General features: G+C 30.9%; 2 protein-coding genes across 2 annotated transcripts; one reads left to right on the forward strand and one right to left on the reverse strand.

The window, feature by feature from the left end:
- Positions 1 to 662: 662 nt before the first annotated feature.
- LOC106780477 (11-oxo-beta-amyrin 30-oxidase-like) lies at positions 663 to 3816 on the forward strand. The gene is made up of 5 exons (XM_014668766.2): positions 663 to 996; positions 1285 to 1502; positions 2074 to 2315; positions 2652 to 3039; positions 3122 to 3816. The coding sequence occupies exons 1-5, from the start codon at positions 663 to 665 to the stop codon at positions 3545 to 3547; spliced, it is 1608 nt and encodes a 535-aa protein (XP_014524252.2). The 3' UTR covers positions 3548 to 3816.
- Positions 3817 to 8883: 5067 nt separating this feature from the next.
- On the reverse strand, positions 8884 to 12973 carry LOC106780479 (tricyclene synthase EBOS, chloroplastic). Its single transcript, XM_014668768.2, has 8 exons — positions 12735 to 12973; positions 12375 to 12630; positions 11380 to 11638; positions 11164 to 11283; positions 9959 to 10177; positions 9722 to 9860; positions 9375 to 9623; positions 8884 to 9276 (listed from the first exon to the last, which is right to left on the reverse strand). Exons 1-8 carry the CDS (start codon positions 12957 to 12959, stop codon positions 8950 to 8952), a joined length of 1794 nt encoding a protein of 597 aa, XP_014524254.1. The 5' UTR covers positions 12960 to 12973; the 3' UTR covers positions 8884 to 8949.
- Between the last annotated feature and the right edge of the window lie 239 nt (positions 12974 to 13212).

The following is a 13212-nucleotide window of genomic DNA, read 5'->3' on the forward strand; positions in this document are numbered from 1 at the left end:
AAAGTTTGGTTGACATATAGGAGAAAAAACATATTCATTTGACACGATATTTAATAATATAATAATATAATTATGATTTTAAATTAAAAATAATATAATTATAATTAAAATATTAATATTTTTGTGTGTTATATACTACCCTACTTATAACCATGTAATCTTCAATTATTTAATAATAATAGAAACATGGATGAAAATCACGAGACACTGATTTTTTACAAGCAAAATGATATTTTAGTACTATTTTTTGACATCATTTTAACACTGCACACGTGTTAAAATAATGTGATTGGTCAATTTCAAATTACAAAAAGCTGAGACGAGAACATATTTGGAAGAGAAAAATCAAAGTTTTATTTTTAATTTGAAATCGTCTAACCACATTTTGACATATATGCAGTGTCAAAATGATGTAAAATAATTTTTAAAAAAATAATATTTTAACATCATTATTTGACACCATTTTGATACTGTACACGTGTCAAAATGTGATAGGACGATTTCAAATTAAAAAAATTGAAAAAGAGTATATTTAGAAGAGAAAAATAAAAATTTATTTTTTTAATTTAAAATCGTCCAACCCACATTTTCACATGTGTCCAGTGTGAAAATGTTGAATGTATGTGATTTATGATAGTCTAAGTGTCTACCTTTATGACTTTATGATTACTCTGTACCGTCCTTCTGACTTTGTCTCAATAATGGAGGTATTCTCATTTTCTTCCTCAACAGCAATAGTGTGTCTGGTGAGCGTGATCGCTGGTGTGATTCCGTTATGGGCGTTGAAGATGGTGTACACGCTGTGGCTTAGGCCTAAGAGGTTCGAGAAACTTCTGAGAGCACAAGGTCTTCGTGGTGACCCATACACCTTTTCACTTTTCACCCCAAACCAAAACCCTGCTCCACAAAACAACCCTCAATCGCAATCTTTTCTTGTCTCCGACGATGTTGCTCCTCGCTTGTCCTTGCTGCCTAACAACACTGTTGCCAAATACGGTTCACTTTTCCTACCTCCTCAAAATTTGTAGCTATACATAACATGCATTCAGTTTGGGCATGAAAGTGATGTTTTTCGGTGATTCTTCCTGCATCTTTCAATGTTCTTGCTACAACATTCTTTTCTTTTTTTTTTTTTTTTTTTTTTAAAAATTTCTAAAACAAGTCCAGAAATATTGCATGCACCCTAAATTTATTAGTCTATACCATTACTCTCCTCTCCTCACGAAATAACATTTTTGGATCTTAAGCAGTTTTAGCAATTACTAATAAGTGAATTATGTACAGGCAAGAATTCCTATTTATGGGAAGGCACAACACCAAAGGTCATCATTACTGATCCAAATCAAATCAAAGAAGTCTTCAATAACATTCATGATTTCCAGAAACAAAAGATAAGTGGCATTGCCAAGTTCTTGGTCAATGGTCTGATAAACTCAGAGGGTGATAAGTGGGTTCAACATCGAAAGATAATCAACCCTGCATTCCACTTGGAAAAATTGAAAGTAAGTTTATTACTTTAATTTATAAATAAATATTTTTTTCACAGCATTACCTAATTATTAATCGAGATGCACAAAAAGTATGTATACTTTTATAATGAATTTAATAAGTATCCTTGTTGTTTGGACATGAAGACTTTTGAGATAAAATATTGGTCGCTCTGAAATTTTGAACTCTTTTATAACTTTTTCTTTTAAAATGTCTTAAGGGTTGAAGAGTTGAAGGAGAAAGGAGTACTTAAATAATTGTTTTTTGTCTTAATTTTATAAGACATTTGGATGTACTGGAATAGTTAAAGGAGTTTTCAGGATATTAGTGTTTCGATCTCAAGTCAATCACCGCATCCAACACATTATTTAAACATTACTCAGGAATTGAGGTCAAGACTAAGTTTCACAGTCCAAAACACACAAGAACATTTTTGGATGTGATGATTGACTATAAGGATGAGACTTAAGGTCAGAAGATTAGTTGTTTTTCATCCATTAGGTTGTTGTACATTATAATTAAACTCGAAGTTGTTTTTGGTGCTTCGTAATCAAATTAAACTCTTAGTTGATACTTAATTTGCAGAACATGCTACCAGCATTTTCCCAAAGTTGCCATGATGTGATTAGCGAGTGGAAGGGAATGTTATCATCAGATGGAAAATGTGAGATTGACGTTTCGCCTTTCATTCGGAATTTGACTCGTGATGTAATTTCTAGAACAGCTTTCGGAAGCAGCTATGCAGAAGGAAAAAAGATATTTCAGCTTCTCAGAATTCAGGGGAACCTTGTCATGACTGGAAAGTACAATAACACACCAATATTGCGGTAATACCACGTTGATTCCTTGTAAAATGTGATTACTAAATTATGCATGTTTTAGTTTTATTGAAACTCAACTCACCATGAAGTTCATCGAACCTTAGAGAATCACCCTGAAAGCTAGACATTGTAGATAGAGATTAAGCTCTCCATACACCAAATCACTGCTATAGTGATGACGACAAATAGTTATGAATTACATACAGATTTTGATTTAAGGCACATTTGATATATGTTTCGAAAAACCTTTGAAATTCAAGAAATGTGGCATACCTGACTTATACAAGAACTAATAATGTTACTTCAAGGAAATTGACCTTTATTAATTCAACATGTTTCTAGGCATTTACCAACACCTACCAAAATGAAGTTGAGAGCAGTTGATAAAGAAATGAAAAATTCAATTGGAAATATCATAAAAAAACGAGAGAAAGCCATGAAGAAGGGTGAATCCAACAGTAAAGATTTATTAGGCTTACTTTTAGAATCAAATCAAATGGAAATCCAAGGACATGGAAACAATAAGAGTTTTGGAATGAGTATTGAAGAAGTAATTGGTGAGTGCAAGTTATTCTACATAGCAGGGCAAGACACGACTTCATCTCTGCTGGTTTGGACATTGATCATGTTGAGTAGGTATCCTGAATGGCAAAAACGAGCTAGGGAGGAAGTTCTTCATGTTTTTGGAAAACAAAATCCAAACATTGATGGGTTGAGTCAGCTCAAAACTGTATGTATCACATGATTTCATTTTATTATCTTAATTAAAAATGCATTTCATGCTAACATGTGCCAAAATGTTTCTTCCGTAGATGACCATGATTCTGTATGAAGTTCTGAGGTTATTCCCTCCCATTGTTTTCCACAATCGCACACTCCAGAGGGATATGGAACTTGGAAACCTGTCACTACCTGCAGGAGTAAATGTTACCTTGCCAATTTTTTTACTTCATCAGGATGTTGATATATGGGGTAATGATGCAATGAAGTTCAAACCAGAAAGGTTCTCTGAAGGTGTTGCTAAGGCAACAAAAGGCCAAGTTGTATTTTACCCATTTGGATGGGGTCCTAGAATTTGCATTGGCCAAAACTTTGCCTTGTTGGAGGCCAAGGTTGTCTTGTCATTGTTTCTGCAGAATTTCTCATTCGAGCTTTCTCCTGTTTATGTGCATGCTCCTGCAGTTATGCTTAGTTTGCAACCAAAACACGGTGCGCCACTTATTTTGCAAAAGCTATGATAATTGATCATATTCTGAACCAAAAAAGGTCATGGTTTTAGATCTGCAAAATGGTCTCACTGGTATAAGACTATGCATGTCACCTGGCTTAGTGTATCAACTTTATATTCCTTTCTGTAACAACAATCTCGTGTTCGGTGGAGTAGAAACTATATATCTTTTAAGAACTTTTGTAAGAACTTCTATGTTGTAATGCATGTGTTTGAATTCCGTCTCATGGTTTAGTTATGAAGGATTATTGACTGATGCATAATTAAAAGTGTGGTGAATGTCAGATTTCATGGTATTTTCTTGTTTTTGGAAAGGAGGATAACACTTGTTCAGATTAATTCGGTCACCAACCAACTTAATCTTGTTTATTTTATTTTAAACTATTAAATATATAGGTTTTGATATTAGACAACAATTTTACATTTTATGATTTTATAATTTATGATATTTTGATCTTAGAATTTTTATGATTTTAGAATTTCAGAATTTTAGAATTTAAAAATTTAAAATTTTTAGAATTTATGACTTAATAATCTTATAATATTATAATTTTACAATCTTATAATATCATAATTTTATAATTTCACAATCTCATAATTTAATAAATTTTACAATTTTATAATTTTATTATTTTACAATCTTATAATTTTATTTTTATCAAAATAATGTAATATAAGAAATTATTTTTCAATGATTTTAAAAATTTTCATTATTTTTTGACATTTCAATGTCAGTTTGTGTTAAAAAGTGGACTTTAAGCCTAATTCAACCCTACAAAACTAAGGTGAGATTTGCACTCACTTATATAGACATAGAAAGTAGGTTTTAAGTCTAACTCAACACCACAAAACCAGCTAGTAAGGTGAGGTTTGCACCCACTTATGACATTAGGGCGTTGCTCCCTTCACCTCCCCGTTTTCTCCCTCCATCTCCCCTTTCCTCTTTTATCCCTCATTCTATTTTTCTATTCCTAATTTATCCTTCACTTATTTTTATGGTAAAAATTTTATAATTTTTGACAATTCCTCACTCACAACCTATTCATTTTCATACTCTTATTCTTACTCGTATTGGGAATTGTTGCAGGCGTGCGTAACAAACTTGAATATCTGTGTTGTTTGAATATGGTGGTGGATTCCTTCAACGCTTTTAAGAAAAGTTTGTGAATAAGTCCTTAAATTAACATGGAAAACCTTAAATGGATGCTCACATCCGTTAACCGTTAACAGATGTCAACATCTGTTTAGGATTGAAAGATATTAAGTTTAGAATTTTTATGCATATGGGTCTTAAGGCATCGTTTATATATATAAGATTGAAAAGCAAATAAGGTCGTTGTGGTTTTATGAATTAGGAGGGAATGTGAAACAGTTACAGGAAATAAACACTGTTAAAAGAAAATGAATGAAGATAAGGGTGGAGGTTTATAGTTTCGTATGTAGTAGTGTTAGAAGAAAAAGATATGGTTTTGGTGTTTAAATAATAGTGACAGCCTCCATGCCCAATCATGCTTACATTAGCACCAGCCTGCAGCGCCTCCATGAATTCCTTGGTCCAAGATCTCGCAATGGTACCCAGGTTGTTCACCAAGTCTGCTTTAGTCATTCCAATGCCACTGTCAATAATGGAAAGGATATTGTTGGCTTTTTCAGGCACGAGTCGAATGAAGAGCTCAGGCTGAGCATCGAGCTTGCTCTTATCGGTTAAAAGAAAGTGTGACAGAGGTGGGAAGAAGAGAAAAGAAAGTGTGATGGAAGTGAGAAGAAGTGGATAAGAGGGGGGGTGGGAGTAAAAGTGAATATGTAGGGTTTGATAAATAATATTAAAAGTAAAAATGTAAAAAGGTTAAAAAACTAAAATAAAAGGTTATTTTTGTAATTGAAAAAAAAAATTGAAGAAAGTTGGGGAGGTGGAGGGAGCAAACGGGGATAGGTTTTAACTTAGTTTTGATACCATGTTAGAAAATGGGTTTTAAACTTAACTCAACCTCACAAAATCGGCTTGTAAGTGATGTTTGCACCCTCAACAGTTTGCCGTATTCAAATGTATACTCAATTTTTTTTTCACTGTGTTTTTGTTCGCAATTACTAATTTTATAATGTTGTAATTTTAAAATTTTATAATTTTATTATATTATAATTTTATAATTTTACAATTTTAAAGTTTTATAATTTTATTATTTTATAATTTTATAATTTTATAATATTATAATTTTATAACTTTATAATTTTATACTTTTATAATTCTATAATTTTATAACTTTATAATTTTATAAATTTATAAATTTATAACTTTATAATTTTACAACTTTACAATTTTATAACTTTACAATTTAATAATTTTGTAATTTTGTAATTTTTTTAAATTTATAATTTTATAGTTTTATATCTTATAATTTTATAAATTTTTATAACTTTATACTTTATACTTCATACTTTAAAGTGTTTGATCATCTTTCTTAAATATGTAATCTTTTTCTATCATTTCTTCTCTTGTACGATTCTTCTTTTTTACATTGTCTTGCTTGAGAAATAACTATTGAATATTGAGTTAACGTTCAAATAGAGTATAAAAGGATATTTATAAGTGGATTTTTCTTCTCTTAATCGTAAAGAAGGCTTTTTTTATACAAAAATAATAATCAAATCATCATAAAATCTTACCACCTATAAATGGGCACACTAAATATTTGAGTAAAAATGTGTTTATAATATACAATGGAGTGTGTTTTTCCAATGTTACATGACAAATATTTCATTAGCATATAATGGATAGTGTATTGTATTGTCATACTTATCATCCAGAGGCCAGTAGATACAACCACAAGAGAGGATGATCGACCCGAATCAATCACACGATCATGAAAATAATCAAGACAATCACAATCTAATCTCGAAATCTATAAATAAATGTTAAAAGTGAGAAAGTATATTTATTATGAATTAAAGATTGTACTGTGATTCCGATCAAATTGATCACTAATTTAAACATCAAAATGTCTTTGACAAGTATATCCGTACGGAACGTGAATTAAGAAGGATTTTAATTAAGAACGTTCAAAATTGACTTAAATAAAAGTGTAAATAAGTGTTTTGTGAAGATTATTAACACTAGTTTTTGTTTTCAATGTTACATGACAAATATTACATTAACATATAATGTAATAAGATTAAAGTAAAAATAATTATTAACAAGAGTAAAAAAAAAGTTGTTTTATTTTAAAACGTGGAGATGCGATTGGTTAGAGTAGTGGTGAGAAGAGTAGTGGTGAGAAGGATAATTGAGAAGTACTTAATCTTTGCTCGATGGACCACTTATTTCTTATTCACAAAAGGAGAAGATTCTAACATATTTGAGTTATATCCATCTTCACTATTAAAGTTTCTAGAGCTTTGATACTTAAAAAATCTATAATAATAGTAATAAACTATACAATGATAACCTCTTATAGTGTGGTAAACTTTTTCTCGTAAACCCGACAATGGCCACTGCATTTTTGTTATGTCCACGAAAAGGAAACTTTTGGTTGCTTCACAATCTTTCACTAAATATGGAATGAATTTTAGTTCTTTGACTTTCTTTTTTAACAACAACCACACAAAAGTTCATCATTAGCATATGCACAAAGAAACACACACAAAAATACAAATAAATCAATACAAAATCCATGTCCAAAATTTATCATCTCCACAGGACCTACCGACACTCTCGTCAACATGTTCCTACTCTTACCATTAGTAAAAGATTTCATATTTCATGAGATTTTTCTTGTAAAGTTGTTACTAAATTTTGTAAGAACGTAAATTTAAAAAGTAAGAACGTAAAATTGGAAAAATTAAATTAAACACAAAGATGTATATCTTTGTATGTGTGTCTATATATATGTGAATAATGAAGTATAAAAACCGACTTTTTTTAAGATAAACTTTACAATTATTTTATATGAAGTTAAAAAATAAACTTTAAATTTAATTTAATTTTATAAAATCAATATATATATATATATATATATATATATATATATATATATACACTTTAAATTAATTTAATTTTATCTTTTAATCTATACGAGACCTTCAACAAATATCACTCTTATTAAGAAGGAAGAAGTCGAATCTAAATCACACATATATCATATATTATTGTGTGTCGAATGATTACAAACTTAATGATGTTAAAGTCGTAATAACTTATATATAAATAAATTCATGATAAATATTATTATAAATTTTTTGATATCTCCATTATTTATATTTTAAAATTATTCACCCATTTATTATGAAAATTTATTAAAAGAAATATTTCATCACTCTCAATCATATATAAAATTGACGAACTTTTTCTTAGCTCGAAAATGATCATTACATTTTTATTATGTACACACAAATGTTTCACAATCAAGAAAGGAGATACGCACTGCGAGTTACTGCATAAGGAAAGTCTCAATGTTTGTGGTTTTCACACTCTTTCACTAAGTGGAATGTACCACCTTAAGAAATTGCATTTGGTTTAAATCTTGGAAAAGTCTCTTCAACAACTCTTTTTTGACAACTTTTTTACAATACATACGCGATAGTTTGTGATTGATTTGTTTCAAATATTTTTTTAAAATAAATTCAAACAGATCAATAAAATGATGACACGTGTTCTGCTATCAGAAAATTGTTAAAATAGAGTTATTAAAATATCATTATCCTTGAATCTTTACGTGCTATCATTTATAGAAAGCACTTTTAGTTCTTTGACTTCAGTCTTCCTAAACAACAACCACATAAAAACTCCTTTTGAGATAAAGGATAACCCATATACAGATAAAAGATACACAAAAAATACAAATAAATTAATACAACACAACTCGTCAAAAATTCATCATCTCCATAAGATCTATCTACACTCCAATCACTCATTTTTAAGCATGTGGCTACTCCTACTACCTAACTTTATCAGGTACTTCTCCCACATTAACACCACACTACAAATGGTAGACATTTTGTTGTGGAGATTGCTTTAGTTTACATTGACAAAACTTTTTAACAAGTTATATTTTTTATGAGCAAAAATTTTTTTGTATATTTGTAATGCTCTAACCCATTTACATTATATTTATATACAAATTTCAATAATTTTAGTTCACTAAAAAAAATCTATAAACAACGATCAATTTTAGTGAAAAAAAAAATAGTTAAATTTAGATATGAATTTATAAACTAAAAATTATTATATTGCATTAATCACATCTTTACTATAATAGATGAAGAAAAAACATGCAAAATAGGAAATTACAAAATTATTTTATTAGAATCAAGAAAATGTTTTAACAATATAACTTGAAAATAACCAGATGATAAAAAAATAACAAACTCTCTATATACAAACTAATCTATTTTTCTTTTGCAAGATGACCATTAATATTAATAAACAACTTGTTGAAATGCCTCCGTCTCATAAAGTGCAATGGGTTCAATTATCAAAGATCGTATGCGATTCTTGGCAGTGCTATCTGGGGCTCCATGTCCATCTCCATACTGATATGTGCACTCAGAAATTCTTCCAAGGTTCATGGCTGTTTCTATGAAAGCTTTAGGGAAAGGAGACTCTGACATTCTATCTTTGTTCATCTTCTTCCACGTTTCGTTAAGCAAAGTATGGATATGCATGTGAGCACCCTCTTCACTAGCACCACTTTCTCTCATGTAACATACAATGGAGCTTGCTGCTTCACCTCTCTCTAACTCTGCCTGCAAAATTACTTTTATGTTTTAGATTGTTGTTTTAATGATGTAAAAATGTCACTAAAAAAAAAAAAAAACATGGTCATGTATGGAATCCAATTTACCTTTGATGTACCCAGATCATTGCAAAGTCGAAAAATAAGCGATGGTTTCTGTAACAGGGAGTGGTAATTGTGCAAGGATTGAAGTGCCTCTTTTGTAATGCTTTGGTTTAGTAAGAAATAAGCATGGGTGAGAATAACCACCCCGGAGACTGAGACCCATGCATTGTTGAGGTAATCCTNGAATTTTGGCAAGTGTNTGTCGCGACTCCATTTGGCTTCTTGTAGGAATGCTTTCAACATATCAGACCACTGTGTAATTTAATTGAAAAACAAAACTAATCTCAATAATGCACTAACATGTATACATAATGTAAGAAATAATTGCTATAATTTATGAATTAACGCACTGCTTTGGTGAGGTAGGGTAAAATATCTTGTCCATGTTCCTTAAGGGCATCATAGGCAAATTCGTTGACAGTGTTGTACAGTGCAAGAAAACATATCTTCATGTAATCAGGGAGAACTTGAACTGCTTTAACATCCCAACTGAAACAATAAAAAAACATTTTGTAATTAGTGCACTGATTAATAATTTCAGCAGTTTATTACATGCTCGTGATTGAAGTGTTTTTTACGTAGGTTACCTTTCCACAGCTGCAGTGAAAAGTTCTAATTCGTCTAAGGTGCCATAGACATCATAAACGTCATCGATTGTAGTTATTAAGGAAGTAACTTTTGTTAAGCCTTTGCGGAGATCACTGAACTGAGGCTCGAAGACCATTCCAACAGTCCAAAAGAAGCATTCCATTAGTCTGTCTCGGCTGAAGCTTAACTTTGAGGCCAGTCCCATTCCCCTCCACCACCTTCATCACAATGTCATCAAGAAAAATAAGATATCTCCAAAGATGTAATAGAAAAGGAACATCATAAAACAGTAACCTTCTATTTTTTTTTAAGGGAATAATTCTCTAGTTGACAAAATATAATTTCCTTTTAAATTTCAGTTGTGATAAAGTACTATATCTCTCTTTCTCTCCACTTTTGTGCACGCGTCTCTATCCTAGAGATAATAGTTGAGAATTTCATTTAATAACTTCCCCACCACTTTCCTTCTCTTTGTCCTTTTCTTTTTTCTTTCTCGTGTAATTAAAACATAGTGAAAAGTCTATGTAATTGATCAAACAATTTAAGTGGAGAACCACATAGTCATGTCTGCTTTCAAGACATGTATAGTATTTTAAAGGCACAATAATATAAGACTAGTCGTTTAATATTCATGATGGGGGGACCAGAATTTGTTTATATATCTTTTAGATTTTTATTTTCAAGATAACCGATCACTGTTATGTGTAATACAGTTGCAGCATGCATAGTTTTAGTTAATAATAAAGGAGTTACTGATTTACGTAAAGCAGGACTGCAATTAGCATTCTATCTCAGTCTGATGTCTGATGTTGTGTCCAACTTTTATCCTTTAATTTCAACGTAAGACAAAAGAAAAAAAAATATGGTATCTCCAAAGATGTAATAGAAAAGAACGTCCTTGTATTTTTTAAGGAGTAATTGTCTAATTAACAGAAAATATTATTTATTTTTTCTTTCTATTTAATTAAAATTAAATTCTGATAAAGTTTTATATATTTCTCCCCACTTTTGTGCACACGTCTCTTTCCTCGAGATAATGGTTGAAACTTTCATTTAATAACTTCTTCACCACTTTCCTTTTGTCTGTGGTATCTATCTATTTTCTTTCTCACAAAATTAAAACATAGAGAAAGTATATATACGTTTGCAGCATGCATGGTTTTAATTAATGGAAAAGAATTACTATTTTCCAACAGAAACTGACCTTGACATTTGTTGGAGATCATTTTGCAGTGTTGACTGCACAATATTGAAATCAAGCTTTGCTGCTTCAAGCAGAAATCGGTTTGAGTCTGTTCTTTTAGCATAAGATTCAATAGACCACCTTGNTGTTGACTGCACAATATTGAAATCAAGCTTTGCTGCTTCAAGCAGAAATCGGTTTGAGTCTGTTCTTTTAGCATAAGATTCAATAGACCACCTTGCTTCCAGCCTTTGAATTCTGTGATGGAGTGGAAGCTCCAATGCATGATTGACTTGTTCCAAAAGCATGTTACTGCTTTTACCTTTGTTGAGGGCAACCCTAAGATGGAAGCTAGAGAACACCATGGCCTCATCCAAAATCTTCTCTCCTTCGTATCCAAGAAACGATGCCTCGTACAGACTCAGCATTCCTTTCACATCACTCACAAGGGTTTCCTTGAAATTACCATTCTCCTCCTTAAACCTCTCAAATATATCTGCATGATTAAAGAACAAACCAAACCGATTTTACACACAGCTTGCAGCTACAAATACACACGTGAACCTACTACATGGATAGCACCATCTAAATTTTGGATATCGGAAGGTTACTAATATATGTTTTTTAGAATTATACAAATAAAAAAATAAAAGTACAGGAATGAAAACATTCATTTTAAAAAACATTCAAAAACTATAAAATAAAAATAAGAATATACTACATCATTACTAATATAATTTAATTTATACGTCAATCATAATATATAAAATTATTTCAATTAAACTCCGTTGAATCGTAGGAATCAATTATCAAAATTCTAAGTTTCAAATTTCGCTACAAGATTATCATGTAAAGAAACTTTAAAGAGTTAACAAAATAAAGTATATTTAGATTGTACTTCAACTTTTAGACAATGTGAGTATAGTTTTCACATTCGAAATGTCTGGTTATTGGGTAACTGAGGAGACCGGTGAAAGCATTAACTGGTGGTCCCCCAATTCCACATGACAGCATAGAACGGTTTAAATACATTTATTTATGATGTTAAGGATGAACAGTTCAGTACCTGGTTTTTCTTAATGTAGTGCATGTGTGCTGTGTTTCGCTTTTAGTTTCATAGGATGACAATATTAGATAAAGTAAGATGATAAAGTTTTAATTTTTTTATCTCCCCACTTTTGTTCACACTTCTTTTTCCTAAAGATAACAGTTACATAATGTTAGTTATATACCTGCTGAGACATCATGGCCATATTCTCTGAGAAGCCTAAAGCACAAAGCAGTTTGATGTAAACTTGTGTTGGCGAATGCAGAAGAGTGAAAGCGAAGAAGGGCTTCATCTATGTCCTTGTCATAATGGTAACTCAGACCCAAGCGTTTCACATCGTTAATGAGTTCAAGTTTTAGCCATATGTCTGAACTTTCATCCTTTATCATTCTCCTCACTTCCTCCTTCAACATCTTCGCCCTGTCCTCGTATCTTATATCCTGAAAACGTTATACAAAGAACAAATCACGTATACGTTTGAAAAGAAATGTTTACAATATATAGGGACAGTGTATATGATAATTAAGATGCTTGAATTAATTACAGCGTAGGCATGCTTCAAGGACTGCAGAAAGTCGTAAGTCCAGAGGTTGGGTTGGTAGTTTGCAGATTTTCTTTCAGAATCGTTAACGTTTGCTGTGGTTGCGATGTAGCGAGGGAAGATCATCCTACGTTGGAGAAGAATAGGAGCTACTGGTTTCAGAGGTTTGGAAAAAGTGAGATGTTGAAAAAAAGAGGAATTGAGCAAAGTTGGGTTCACCAGAGTCATTTTGTTCAAGGCTCGCTTATAACTTTTGCACTTGGGATGGTCTCATATATGTGTGTATATATATATATATATATATATATATATATATATATATATATATACAAGCACTACAATGAAAAGTTTATTAATTCACATAGTTTTATATGTGTGGTCTAAATTTCTTATATTGAAATCTGAGGTGGCCAATCTCTGCTTTCTTATCATATTTTATCATAACTAACATGTGTAAATGAAGGATCAGATGAGAAAATTT

The sequence above is a fragment of the Vigna radiata genome, unplaced genomic scaffold, assembly GCF_000741045.1.
Source record: "Vigna radiata var. radiata cultivar VC1973A unplaced genomic scaffold, Vradiata_ver6 scaffold_399, whole genome shotgun sequence".
Classification (NCBI taxonomy): domain Eukaryota; kingdom Viridiplantae; phylum Streptophyta; class Magnoliopsida; order Fabales; family Fabaceae; genus Vigna; species Vigna radiata.

What these genes read in the sequence shown, in the direction of transcription:
- LOC106780477 (XM_014668766.2), top strand. Translation starts at nt 663, where the DNA reads ATGATTACTCTGTACCGTCCTTCTGACTTTGTCTCAATAATGGAGGTA. An exon ending in AATAACACACCAATATTGCG is followed by an intron (nt 2,316 to 2,651) that starts GTAATACCACGT and finishes ACATGTTTCTAG; the next exon opens with GCATTTACCAACACCTACCA. An exon ending in GGTTGAGTCAGCTCAAAACT is followed by an intron (nt 3,040 to 3,121) that starts GTATGTATCACA and finishes TTTCTTCCGTAG; the next exon opens with ATGACCATGATTCTGTATGA.